Below are 14,862 nucleotides of genomic sequence, written 5' to 3'. Positions count from 1 at the left end.
TGGCAGAGCATCCATATAACTGAGCTACACTTCAATCTTTTTTGCAGGAAAAGTGCTATATTATTATTATTATTATTATTATTATTATTATTATTCCGATTTGGTTTGGGTACCGTGAAGAAAGCAGTGACGTCAATTCGACATAGGCGATAGGCCTACAAACAACAAAGACAATCTGTTTGAGGTTCTTTTGAAGGAAAAGTACAAATAAAATCGATTATCACTGGACGTGGTTCGACACGTTCGATTATTATTATTATTAACCTCCATGTAGGAAAATGCAGGACAGCGCCCGTGGATCGAACCCGGTTAGGAGTGGAGTATCAGTTGTAACAGACAATAGACTTACAACGACTGCCGAAGTAACCACTGAGCTAAACCGGCGCAACTTTTTAAATAAATGTTTCAAATGTTTCGGATAGTGCCTGTAGTTTATTGGATAACTACTGTTTTCGAAAGATTTAACTATCGTACCTCCAGGTGTGAAAGCTGATGGTCACATCACTGAGACGTCGCTGCAGGTGTTACAGGCACAGCCGATATCGATCTTATAGTTTTCTAGTTTAAATGATGATTAGTGTGAATGCCTTAATGATGTGGTGGGGTGATGAACCTATATATTTATATATGTATATTGTATATATTTGTATATGTATTTACTTGTTTAAATCTTATAGTAATTCTTATATTATTTAGTTATTTTGTTAATATTTGTTCTATGCCCCTTGGATTGTATGGTTTATTCTTGTTTTATTATGTAGTTTATATTATTGCTATTGTGTGTTTTATTGATTACTATTGTACATATATACATATAGATTTGCCCACCTACACACACACACACACACACACACACACACACACACACACACACACACACACACACACACACACACACACACACACACACACACACACACACACACACACACACACACACACAAATTACCAATGAGATTTTGTGAATAGATTTAAAAATATCTATATGGTAGTAAAAAAAAATCTATAATAATAACAATTGGGGGGGAACTTAGGGGGAATCCATGGGGTTTCCATGTAAAACTGATACTAACTTACCTATGAATATATTGGAGCTCATACACTCTCTCACAGATTGCCTAAAAGGATCTGACAAGCCTGAATATGACTTATGTAAGCAACAATCTCCTACTACATCATTTGTACAACCTACCAGAATTCCTTGTGACTCACTAATATTATTATTATTATGAATTGACAGTCTTGAGAAGTGGAGTTATAGCCACAGGTTACCGCTAGAGGGCGCCACAGTCCTTCGCATCAAGGTGCGTCTGACCAACCTGGAGGCTCAGACACTGGAGGGACATTAACATCACCTCTCACTACTCCCTCATATCTACCCTACATATATTGGATTGACAATAGAGCTGACTTTGACTTTGACTAGGTAGAAACCACATAAAACACTCTAGGTGGTGAGTGTTCCAAAACACTGTGATCTGTGGCAGATAAAGACTTTACTCTGTAGCAACCTATGACCTGATAAACTCTCCTGGTTACTGTTTATACCTGGCACCTGAGAGAGAGAGAGAGAGAGAGAGAGAGAGAGAGAGAGAGAGAGAGAGAGAGAGAGAGAGAGAGAGAGAGAGTATGAGTGTTTAAGTGGCATCAAACACGGTGATCCATGCCAGAGAAAGTGTTTACTCTGTAGCAACCTTATCTGTCAGACCACTTCTCCCAGAAAATTGTTGCAATTACAAATGCTTTGGTACTCACATGTTTAGTTCTTTTGTTTGCTTTGGAACAACACAAAAAAGCAGAGAAAGATATGATATATATAATATTTATGACTGTATAGTTCAGTATGTAAAACATTTTGATTGAGATCAGATCTCTTTGTCAATACTTTCATCTCTGAGATGGCCGCTCAGTTTAGGAAGTCAGTTGAGGTGAAAGCAACCAGCAGCCCAGCCCCAGACACACCTGTCAAACCTAGAGAAGTGTCCTGTGACATCTGCACTGGGACGAAGCTCAAGGCTCTGAAGTCCTGCCTGGTGTGTCTGATTTCTTACTGTGAGACTCACCTGGAGCCTCATCAGAGAGTCGCAACCTTAATGCTTGGAGGTAGAATGTTACTACTGGATCGTCTATGAAATAAGGTTCTTAATAACGTCTAATTGTTAAACTAAACTCTAATAGGATGTAGTGCGATGCACGTTGAATTTCAGGACTCTTCTCACTTCTCAAAGACACTCTTTCTTAATGCGCAATACCAAAACTAGCGGGTACATAGATACCTCAATTCCCATAACTGGAGAATGTGATTCTTAAAGTGACCCAATACATTTCATTACTCATTACATTACATTACTACATTTCCTTGTCTAGTACTTGTACTCTGCAATGACAATGAAGTTGAATCCGATCTAATCTAAAACAATTATGTGGATCATGTTGTTTTCAGTAAATACTGTTTATTTACTGTACACCCTGGTCTTCGTTGTAGAGGAAGTACCGGGCCGGGCTGTTGAAGGACAACAACCCAGCAGCAGGACCGGTATCTGCTCCTTCGTGTGAGGAGGAACAGGAGGAGCACTGCCAGAGCCCTACAAAATGACCTCCAGCGGGCTACTGGTGTGCATGTTTCTGACCTGACATGTTTCTGACAAGACTGTCAGACCATTACAATAATCAAGTCTACTCGAAACAAATGCATGGATGAGTTTTTCAAGGTCTTGTTTGGACATGAAACCTCTCATTCTTCTTATGTTTTTCAGGTGATAGTAGGCTGATTTACTTAGAGTTTAGATCGGAGTCAAGAATTACACCAACATTCCTGACCTGTTTTTTAGTTTGAAGAGAGAGAGAATCAAGTTTTTTAAGTCAGTGCAAAACTTGATTCTCTCTCTCTTCAAACTAAAAAACAGGTCAGGATCTTTTGTCAGGTTCACCGAATACAATTATCTCTGTTTTGTCCTTGTTTTGTTGTTGTAAGTTTTGTGTCATCCAGGCGTTTATTTGCTCAATGCAATTACAGAGATTGTCGATGGGACTATAGTCGTTCGGTGAGAGGGCTATGTAGATTTGAGTGCCATCCGCATAGTTGTGGTAGGCAATTTTGTTCTTTTTTATGATGTGTCCCAATGGAAGCATGTAGAGATTGAATAGAAGGGGGCCAAGGATTGACCCTTTGGGGATTGGGGACAAATCCCAGTTAGCTAACTTAATATTTGATTAATTAGCTAGTTATCTCATGATGTTTTGATGTACTTTGACAGCTGTCCCCAGTCAGATCCGTTTCCTTTCATTCTTCTATGATGGCTAGTCTAGCTTACCTGCAGCACCCCCACCTCACCTGACCTGACCTGAGGGGGGTGTGACTAGTTAGGGAGGGATGAGTAGAGAGGGAGGAGTTGGGATGGTCAATAAAAAGGAGGAGAGGACAGAGAGAAGATATACGGAGAGACCTCTGAAAACAAGGAAAGTGTTTGAACGAGCCGCTGAAGAGTTCAGAAGGTGAGACCACACAGACCAATCTATTAAGAATCGTTGTTTAATAATAGTAAAAAAAAAAAGAATAAACAACAAAATGTAACTCACCTCAGGGTCTTAGGATAGATATACATGTAGCTTTATAGCTGGGTGTGTATACTGTGTTCCCTGTTCGTTAACTCTGTGTTCTATGTGCTCATGTTATCTGTTGCTTGTTGTTTATGTGTTTTCTGTTTTTCCCATATTGTCAGCGTCTTTGAGCCTCGGAAAAGCTCTATAGCTTTCTCTAAAAAGGTTGAGGTTAATGATTATACATCTGCAGAGCGTGTTTCACCATATGACGATTGCACAGATGTTTATTTGAGTTAAATAGGGTATCAATAGGGTATCAATCTCTTCTTCAGAACCATGAGTTGGATCAGTACCAACCAGGAGCTTCGCAAGGGGGACTTCCTCCTTAATTTTTTTATTTTTTAATTTAAATTTTGGAACAACCTTCCGATCAGCCAGAACGGACAGTACACACACACACACACACACACACACACACACACACACACACAATACAGGACGAGGACAGATGGGGCCTCATTTATAGAAAGTACTTTGGATCAAATTTGATCTTACCCGTGTCGTACTTAGAAAACCACGTAAAAGTAGTGCTTTATAAAATCAACCAGAAGTCAATTTGACCGTGGAAACGATCGTAGCTCTACGTCAGGTATTACAGACGTAACATTTCCCCCCCCCTCACACAACCTAGGTGTGATACTCAGTCACGTAGTCACGCAAGTGATCGGGCCTGTTGCGTGCTCGAACCAGACGTGGCTCTGGTGCAGCCACTGGTGGCGGCTCCACGCCTTGGGGCTGAGCCTGGTAGGCCGGGGTTGCTGATTCATCCAACCGTGCGGCTGGCAAGACTGTGGCTGTGACTGCTTTCTTCTGCTTCGTGTCCCGGTCCTCTGAAGCCTCCACACCCTGCTTCCGCTTCGTCCCGATCTTCGGCTTTGGGCTGCGGCAGAGTTAAGACAAATAGTGTGAATATGTTATAATAAGCACGTGAATATGTCATGGGGTCACCGAAGCCCCACTCAGTGACGTGAAAAGTACAGACCTATTCTGCTGCTGAGCCGTGCCTGGGGTGTCCTCGTCTACGGCCTCACTCGAACCCTCCGTCCCAAGGTCGGGCTTCTCTCCTCTCAGGAACACGGCTGCCTCTGGGGTGGGCTTGGAGTGGTCGATAGGTGCGTTGTCCTTCCCGGCCATCCATAGTTTGTAGCGATCCGGCTGGAACTTTCGCACAAACACGTCCATGGAGATCTTCACCACGTCCTTACGACAGGAGCACTGAGGCAAGGGAAAAAGAGGATCAGTTACGAGAATAAAGCAGGCAGTTGAAACCCCTAAAAAAAAACATTTCCTATTGAGATTATGAAAGCAATCATGCTATGTTCATGTATCTATACATACTACTGTGGCTTGTTTGCCATAATCGATCCATCGCTGAGTAGCAAAGTTAGTGGCCTCTGCACAGTTGAAGCCGTGGTTGAAACCAGCATGGTAGCCGAAAGGAAACGTCACGACGAACTGTCCTGCTTCCTGGGTGACCTAACCACAAAACAGACAAACACTCAGACTAGCTGATCTAGGTGGGAAAACAACCTTTTTAAAAAGAACTACAATCCAAAACAGATAAAGTAAAGGTTAAGAGTCTGCATCGCATTTTTTAAAAGTTTTTTCTTTGCCATTAAAAGAGAGGTCACCTTCTCAAACGGTATGCCGTATTTTTTCAGGATCGAGGGTGAAATTAAAGTCATCTTGTGTCGCAGGAACGCCTCGCAGCTTCCAGGGAAAAACCCTGTGTGAAAAAGCATTGCGCACAACATGATATAAAGAATATTTACGTTAACATTTGACATAAAGAACCTTCATACGTAGACATATGGCCAAAAATGTGCAAATGCCTTCGCACATACCCTTAGCAAGGCGCTCCAATCGTTTCCCATGTTCTGGGGGAACAACATACCTGGAAAGGATGACATAACAACCCTCTGGTTAGAAGCACCTAACAAGCTAATGACACTAATCCCATTAGTAAGTTAAGCATTCTGTAGTCTGTGAATATGGGTGTGACTTTACCAGGACTTGGGCTCTCCAAAGTGAAGGTAGTTGATGCTATAGAGATCCATGTCCTCAGTGTGCCAGGCAAAGGTGCTTTTCCACATGCCAAAATACAGGTACGGTGTGTTCACCCCTTTAATCTGGATCCCACTTTCCCGCTCCACTGTGTCTAGGATGGTGTTCAGATGTCCGATGTTCCACTCGGTCACATCCTATGAGAGATAGATGAGAAGCAATGTTGTCAATGCCAAGGTCATTCATATGTAAAGCAGTATGGTATAGAGACAAATGAGGAACAATGGGGGGAGAATAAAAGGAAAAGGTGATAACAATAAATGAATAGTGATTAACCCTAGTTAGATAAATCCCACTTACCGGATCATACAGTGTCCCATCGACATCTGCTCCATAGAGAGGTGGGTTAAAAGTCAGGTTCTTCCAATACTTTCTCTCCAGCTCCTCAAAATTAACATATCGGGGATTACAAAACCTAGAACGACAACGGTAATGGGTGATTAGATACATTGGGAGTGTTTTGAGTAGGACCAATGTTTTGAGATTTTCTCATCGCTGATTGATCAGCCATTAGACCTCTGCAGCTCATCCAGAATGCTGCTGCCCAGCTGGTATTCAACCTCCCCAAATACTCGCATGTCACCCCTCTCCTTCGCACCCTGCACTGGCTCCCGATAGCAGCTCGCATCAGATTCAAGACCCTGGTGCTTGCATACCAGGCAGCTAAAGGGACAGCCCCTGCCTACCTGAAGGAAATGGTAACCCCCCAAACCCCTGCCCGCTCACTCCGCTCCTCCACCTCGGCTGGCCGACTGGCCCCACCTCCTCTACACAGCAGTCGGGCTGCCCGATCACGTCTCTTCACAACACTGGCTCCCCGCTGGTGGAATGAGCTCCCCACGGCCGTCAGAACGGCAGAGTCACTACCCATCTTCCGTCGTAGACTGAAGACCCATCTCTTCAGGTTACATCTTAACTGCTCCTCCTGAGACATCTTCTGACCCTCACCACTACGTCTCCTAAAGACACCCACTTTCCCCTCTACTGTGTCCCTAAGAACATCTATTGCCCCCCTTGTACTGTTTCTCAGTTTCTCCAGTAATAAAATAAAATAAAAAATAAAAAACTAAAATAAAGTTTTAGTAGAAGGCGATAGGGAGAAGGTTTTTCCTCCTATCAGTGGCCCCGGGCCCGAGCTAGATTACTCTTCCTGCAACGAATGGTGGATTGCTGATTCACATGCTTAGTATTCAAATGTATTGATTGTAAGTCGCTTTGGAATAAGGCGTCTGCTAAATGCCAAAAATTTAAATGTAAATGATTGCTCATTTCTCATTTGTTTCGTCATTGCTTGTTGCGTGTTGCTCACTTGTCTGTGTTAGCGGTGTTGCGGAACTCCCGGACAGTCATGGGCTTCTTCTGAATGTTGGACTGGGTAAAGAGACCACCCTCCTCTCTCTCTAGACCAGTCACCACCTGCTGGATGGGTGCAGGAATCACCAGGTCGTCTATGTCGTCATAGGAACGGCAGGGCTTCCAGTCTTTCGGTGGAACAACCTGCACAATACAAACATGACACAGGACAGAACTCATCAGACTGTACACTGTGACATCTTTAACTGTATATTGTTCTACTAATTCAACAATGAATGCATATGCTCCCCAAAGAAGTTCAAATCTTTATATATAAATATACATCATATCATGTATAATAATTAGTGCCGTCAATCGATTACAATATTTAGGCCTACGGTACTCAAGTTAATCACAATATATTCAGATGAATCATGTTTAAAATACTAGTATTAGTTTAAAATACTATTATTTACTTAAATCCTTACTTCATTATTATTTCAGAATAAGATTAGAATCTCTTAATTTGTCAAAGTACAAAGAGTCTCAAGCTATGCAGTCACTTAACTGCCAAACCTCAGACTGCACAGATACACTAATGAAAATACTATGATGTATTATATCTTCGTCCACTGGTTAGTTTTGTGGCGCTGTTCCAACTTTCACTACAGTTCAACAAGCAGAGAAAAACAGAGTCATCTCCAAGCGCTCGAGTTTGACAATTTGTCTTGCTTATGACAGTTTCTTTCTTCAAACCGATCTGTGCCTTAACCTTTGTTAATTGAACTTTTTCAAAGTGCTGATTGTTACTTTCAATAAACATTATTATACACCGACAGTAGCAGGTTGAATTGCTTGTTTAAGCTGTTGTTGTTATACTCCCTATTCACACTGGTTTGTAATGTAGTGTATTTTCATATGACGTAGCCATGGCAACCCAACGGCCACGTAGTGAAAGCAACACAGTAGGAGACTCTGTTTGACTCCCTCTTTACTCATCCAGGGCTTGCTTGAGGGCAGAAACATATTTGTCATTTATCTGATTCGTTCCCCTATTCACTAGATAACCGTCCGTTTGTGTTGTTTCTGTTAGGAGAGATAGGGAGAGACACACGGTGGCCTTTTGACAATGCATGTGCAGAGGATGGAATGTCATCATGGGAGGATAATTGCATTGGGGTCCGAGTCAGCAAGACGGCCATAACATAGGTTGCATTGGAATTGTATTAGACCATAGGGTGAGTTGCATTATAATAAGACAATGACATCCTATTTGCAGGACGGAGAATGGCCTCACCTACTACCAAATTAAAGTGACGTGGACTCTGTTTAGTTGGCTCAGCGAAATAATAGTGACAGGGTATAAAGCCCTCTACGCAGATGGACTCTGCCTCTTTTTTTTCTTCACATCCATCCTGTGACCGATTCGGACCATCAGCTCCATTGAGGGGCCATGCTGTGTAACCTGCTTTTTTGAATAAACAAGTCTTAAATTTGCTCAAGAACTCTTCTTCATTTTTAGTAAGTAACAGATACCAAAATATATACGAAAGTAACACGGGACCTTGTCTGGGGCAGATCTGTTCTGGATCTAACCACCGTAGCAGGGATGACAGCTGGCTGGCTGTGTATCAGAACTCTGTCTGTCTTTTGGACCTTGCTCAGGACTGGCTAGCTAGCTCTCTACTCAATTCATCAATTATTGTTATTGAAGCTAGTGTCGCTGTCCCAGTCTCTGTAATATAGGGGGAAATATATTATTGGTCCACATAATGAAGCCTTCATTCAAGGGGAAAAAAGGGGTGTCGATTTGATCACAAACAGGGTGTTCGTTCATCTGTGACAACGGACAGAACACTTGTAAAGTGGTGGTGATTAGCGTTTATACACATGTTAACATGACAAGTGGTCAGGAATGTAACCAACCACTGTCTAATCATTCTACTTCAGCAGCCTACACACAGGTTTGTCTCTTGAAACCCCTCTACATGCGTTTGACACGCATGTCAGTAGAAGTTCTGATTCATGGTAATATGAATGTATGCTAATAAGATTAATTCGTGCCAATTGTTTCATTTTCAAATTAACCGTGATCGTTAACGCCTTAACATTGACAGCCCTAATAATAATAATAGTTATATAAAATGCGTAATGTATAAATGTAACGGATTAAAGATCACCCACCTTTGCCAATCCAACTTTATGTGCTCCCTGTGATTCCATGTAACCGATGTAGCGGCTGAAGTCCTTAAACTCTTGGTTAGAGGGGTGAAAGGTCATGATCCTGGAGCCAGGAACCTGGGATGCTGTCTCTGTTGCCATCCTGGATAAGTCCCGTTGATCCTAGGTCTAGATCTGCAGATGCTGAACAATATCATGGTTTTTAACAGATACAGTGGTGTATTAATTTCACAAATATTGTGGGAATGTGCTAGAGTAGAGTACAATTCCCCATGTATGACATGACTGTGAGATCATAGCACAGAAGAGTTGAACATGTACAGATTCTACCACCTGTCACCCCCTACTGTTGAACACAAACCTCATCTTACAAACACTGGTTGGTTAACGGTTTCATGCTAAACATTATCTATTTATGTCTATCTATCTTGTTTGGCACCTAAAAGCACCCTCAAACTATACTATAAAGATTATACATAATAAAAAAACACTACTGGTGTGAAGTTATAGGACACATCGCAGTGCTAAGCTTGCCAAATAACATCAATCTTGGGCTAAAACGTTAGCTGGTTTATTCAGCTATCATTATCAACAATTAGACGAGTTAAATAAGTAGCTAACTGGACTGATCCGTTGTACAACTTGTCTCCTAATGAGGACGAGTTCTAGCAGTTACGTATCTGTGGCCAAGCTGTTGAAGTTAGCAGGCTAGCTAGCTAAAGACTGACTTTTTAAAGAGAGTAGCAGCTTCCTGACAGGTAGCTAAGTGGCTAGCTGTCAAAATTGGGATTAGCTAGTATGCTCTTAACCTACCCACTTGCCGATTGTGATTGGACAAACTCCTGATAAAAACAGCTACTGAAGTTATGATTGGTTTAATGCCAAGTCCTTTTAAAGGCATGGTCCCAGCCAGGCGGGAAGGTATTTTGACTGGGGGTGCTGAGGTGCTGTCTATATACGCTACAGGCATAGGTGAAAGTGGGCCGGAACGGTCCGGTGCTGCGTTCCGGCAAGACTTTCTGTGCCGGAACGCTGTTGGGGGAAGAGATGCAGCTGCCTGTCAATCAAAATCCGATTGCTGCAGAGTGCAGAAGCAATCACGATTCACGATCCATAATTTCCAACAAGGAAACACATGGCTGACGTTATGTTTCCTTGCGTCTATTTTAATACCTTTGAAAAGGACATGTTAACCCGCTTAACAGTAGACCCGACACGACGTGGTTGGGTGGGCAGCACTGGGCACTGAGACAGTCCGACCGGGATTACAGTCGCGCCGTATGGAAGCATATAGTGGACTATATTCAAATGTTAATGCAATTTGAGATTGCATTTGCATGTTCCACTTTTGCATGCATTCTTTCAGCCAATATTCAAATTCAAATGCAATTCTAATGATTTTCATTTTCATTTTCATGTACCTGATGTGCACATTCGCTGTCAATATTAAAATGATAATGCAAAGCCATTTGACATTTAATTTTCAAAGTCATGCGCTGCTTTGTAGCTGACAAAATTCAAAAGTTCATTCTAATGTGAAAATGACTATGCAATCCCAAAATAGCATATTCATTTGCCACTTTTGCCTGCGTTATTTGAGTCAATATTCAAATTGTAATGCAATAATGTGATACGCAATTGCATTTACATGTTCTAGTAAACACATCCGCTTTGTAGCTGACAAAATTCAAATTTTCATTCTAATGTGAAAATGACTATGCAATCCCAAAATAGCATATTCATTTGCCACTTTTGCCTGCGTTATTTGAGTCAATATTCAAATTGTAATGCAATAATGTGATTAGCAATTGCATTTATATGTTCTAGGAAACACATACGCTCATTAGAATTGCATTTGAATTTGAATATTGTCTGAAAGAATGCATGCAAAAGTGGAACATGCAAATGCAATCTCAAATTGCATTAACATTTGAATTTAGTCCACTATATGCTTCCATAAGCAAGCCGTGTTGCCAGATTGGGCTACTTTTGGTCACACTGGACGGGTGGATTCGACAGCTTTTAGACTGGTTGGGCTGGAAATTGTCAATTCCATCTGGCAACCCTGGTAGCAAAATATCTGCATACGTATCTGGTAGCCTACTGGTACTTTCAAATCGCATCGTATTATTATTATTTTTATTATTAATAATTACAATTTACAATACAAATACAACAATTGGGGGTCCCTCAAAGAAAATTTGGGCGCACTGCGCGCGCACAACATCAACCTCCAAGGCTTGATTCTGACCCAGGAAAAACCCTGGTATGTACTGTATAACATGATAGCCATCTATGAGCAATGCACTGTATATAAGATGATGACCAAGGGTCTTTCTGCTGCTGACCAAGGGGTTGAGTTCACTTGATGAGGCCCAATTTTGTTTTAGACTCTGTAGGCTACTGTATTTGTTTATTAAGACTTAAGATATATTATCTGAATTTCTCTTGTTTTATCAAATGTTCCAATTATTTTCATTTCTTGTGCTGGTTTAAAATTGCAGGAAACTAGCACAAATAATTGTGTGGGAGAGAGGGGCCGCCGCTAAAACGTGCACAGTTTTGGGTCGCTCCACCACCAAAAACTCTCACTCCAAACTTTTGGTGAAACATGGCAGCCCGTCACTCACTCCCAACAGCGCTGCTATCCTGGTCCACTCTCTAGTCACCTCCCGCTTAGACTACTGCAACTCCCTTCTTTTTGGTCTCCCACACAAACTCCCCCATAAGCTCCAACTGGTCCAGAATGCTGCTGCCCGTATAATCACCAGAACCCCTGTCACCAGTCACATCACCCCCGTTCTACAACAACTCCATTGGCTTCCCATTAAACTACGCATTGACTACAAAATCCTCCTCCACACATTCAAAGCCATCCACAACCTCGCCCCCCCTTACCTGTCCGACCTCCTCCACCTCAACATTCCCACCCGGTCCCTCAGCCTCCGCCATCAACCTCACTGTCCCCCCTGCCCGTCTGTCCACCATGGGGGCAAGACTAATGTATTATGGCATATATTGTAATACGACTAACTTTTCAATGTTGATGTGGAACTGCAATTCCCAGTACTGATGTGAACTTTTCTTTTGCAGTTGATGGACAAGTTGCTAGCGTTTGTCTCGGGAGACAGAAAGGGCCTTGAGAACAACATCAGAGTGTGCTTATCAACCAACAACTGTTTTGTCAAGGTATGTATTTCCTTAAGACATATTCCATACACATGCTTCGATACGTTCTAGTTTTATGACATTACCTGGTCTACAATGGATAGAAAGTGAGAGAGTTCAACAGAAAGATTAACACGCGCTTCTTTATTCCAGGTTCCAGTAAGTCCACACATGCCAAAAGCCAAGAAACACTTTTGGCGTGTCGACGGTAGCAAATAACGGCGAAGATGGTGCGACGCCACTTCAAGGACGTCCTGGACCAATTCCCCGAGTTGTCCTCCAAAGCCCACACTCACTAGCCCACACAACTGTAATGTGTACTCCCCCGTGCCTACATATCCTTATGATTCTCACCATTTTCGATTGTAAAGACACATCTTGTCCATCTCTCCTTGTGCACTTGAAGCTTTTTTGAGGTTTTCAATAAAGTTAACATATAAACAAAACATCCGTCACTACTGTGTTCATTTTCCGTAATAGAAAAACATTGTAACTAAATTGAGGATGCACTTTTACGCAGCAAACCAGTCTGTGGCGTGGTCAGAGACGGTGTTCATCACAGATAGCTGTTACCTTATCCCCCATGGGTCCTTATGGCTTAAGTTTTCATATTAATTTGAACTCTTTCAAATCAAACTAAATTCCCATTCTAAGCTTGTGAGGGCTACTTTAACATTTTGTCAAAGCCTGTAACATTTGTTTGGACTGTGGATTGTCCAGGGTTAGGCAATACTTGACCACATTCCAAAGTTATAGTCCTGTGAATCACTAATACATATTTAGTATATGTAATAGGGGTGGGCATCGACGATCGATAATTGATCGATAAGGATCTTGGTCGATCACAAAATAAAACATTTGGTCGATCACCAAAAAAAATTATTTTTTTGTGATCGACCAAATGTTTTATTTTGTGATCGACCAAGATCCTTATCGATCAATTATCGATCGTCGATGCCCACCCCTAATATGTAAATACCACAGGTGGCCTCCCTTGCTTTGGGACAATGGACGTGATCAAATAGGTGATCATGATTGGAATTATTTTCATTAGACCTAATAAACTTCAGAAAAGATTGCTTTGGGAAAAGTAACCAAATTTAATGATCCCATGAAAACAATTGGAATGTGAGTATGTTCCTTGTTTTGATCATCATTAATCACATAATCTTAAGTTAATTCCTAATTCAGATATGAAGACATTTTATACAATATATCAGCCATTTCTTTACAGATACATGTTCATTATCTGTTTTGTTTGCTGCTAGGTCTATGATAAATGTGCACAGGCTGGTGGCAAGTGCAAGTTGTAGCCTACTTTATTAGTTTAGACATGAATAGTGTTTACACTTCTGTCCTTGTTTAATTTGTCAAATTCCATGATTATGTTATCATTGCTATAGGCTTCTGTGGTAGAAAGAGTTTTTAGTAAATTCACCAAACAGCATAAGTCCAGTTTAAATGATAGAAATAAGCTATACTGGAGGGCATGTTCCTCCACTCAAGACGTTTAACACCCCGACGTTTAACACCTTCTCCCGTATGAAAAGGTCATTGTTAACCTGGAATGCACACCGTGTGTTGTCCCTTTGTTCTAGATGGACATACAGTATATCCAGAGCTCTGGGACTCCATCATTCCAGGTCCACAGCTCCACTGAGTCAGGTTCGGATTACTACTGCCCTGTGTGTTACTTGGTATTAGAACTCTACAACGACCGAGGTTCAACATGTCTGAGAACATGGGAACTTACCTGCTGCCCCTCCAGGCTCCAACCAACAGCGCCCCGCGGAAGAAGTATACCCGTTACATGAAGTGTACTATAGGCCTACATACCTGGGATTGATCGCATGTGTCATTCGGGATTCTCCAGACAAGATGCTCACATTTAGGCAGGTGTGTAAAAAAGAGCTTTCAGCCGCTCTGCCCCTCGCCTCTGGAACTCCCTCCCCCCCGACATTAGGAACATTGACACCATAAACCCATTCAAAACACACATCAAAACACACCTCTTCAGGCAGGCTTATCTCTGAAACTCAAACCACTTTCACCCCTGCGAGTCACACGCACTGACAGTGGCATAACGACGGGCCCCAATGCACGGGCAATAGTTAAGCACGCACACGTGCTATATGTTTCCAACAATGTGTTGGAATTTACAGTAATTTCCACTCAGCTCACAGTGTCCACAATGTCCAAAAATAAGATGTTGACCATTATTACAGACAGATTATGAATGAATGGTCTTTTATTGTCATTGCTACAGTACAGGTACCAAACAACGAAATTTAGGAGGATGCACGGCGGCACTAGCAATAGCCTATCCATAAGAGAATAATAATGACAATACCACAAGCATAATATTAACTATTACACTGCACGGCGGCAATTACCCCAAAAAAAGGTATAATAATGCATGCATGTCTTACCTATGAAGTGAACACCCCAAAGACTTCCTTTCAGAATGTCCTCATCTGGATGTGTGAGTGGCTGGATGGGGGTGAGTGGCTGGATGGGGGTGGGGGAGGGGGTGGGGGAGGGGGTGGGGGTGGG

General features: G+C 42.0%; 1 protein-coding gene across 1 annotated transcript in view; it reads right to left on the bottom strand.

The window, feature by feature from the left end:
- Positions 1-1,274: 1,274 nt before the first annotated feature.
- LOC308163983 (lysine-specific demethylase 4A-like) overlaps positions 1,275-14,862 on the bottom strand; it is a gene marked incomplete at both ends in the record, with an annotated part of 63,590 nt that continues 50,002 nt past the window's right edge. The window contains 9 exons of the mRNA XM_080538151.1: positions 1,275-1,319; positions 4,393-4,483; positions 4,586-4,818; positions 4,942-5,079; positions 5,235-5,329; positions 5,448-5,497; positions 5,611-5,804; positions 5,968-6,082; positions 6,977-7,164. Of these exons, the coding sequence (XP_080394277.1) occupies positions 1,275-1,319; positions 4,393-4,483; positions 4,586-4,818; positions 4,942-5,079; positions 5,235-5,329; positions 5,448-5,497; positions 5,611-5,804; positions 5,968-6,082; positions 6,977-7,164 (1,149 nt within the window). The remainder of the gene's footprint in view (positions 1,320-4,392; positions 4,484-4,585; positions 4,819-4,941; positions 5,080-5,234; positions 5,330-5,447; positions 5,498-5,610; positions 5,805-5,967; positions 6,083-6,976; positions 7,165-14,862) is intronic.

This window comes from Nansenia antarctica (assembly GCF_963989245.1).
Source record: "Nansenia antarctica genome assembly, chromosome: 8".
NCBI classification, from domain to species: Eukaryota; Metazoa; Chordata; class Actinopteri; order Argentiniformes; family Microstomatidae; genus Nansenia; species Nansenia antarctica.
This window is presented reverse-complemented; position numbering and strand designations above follow the sequence as displayed.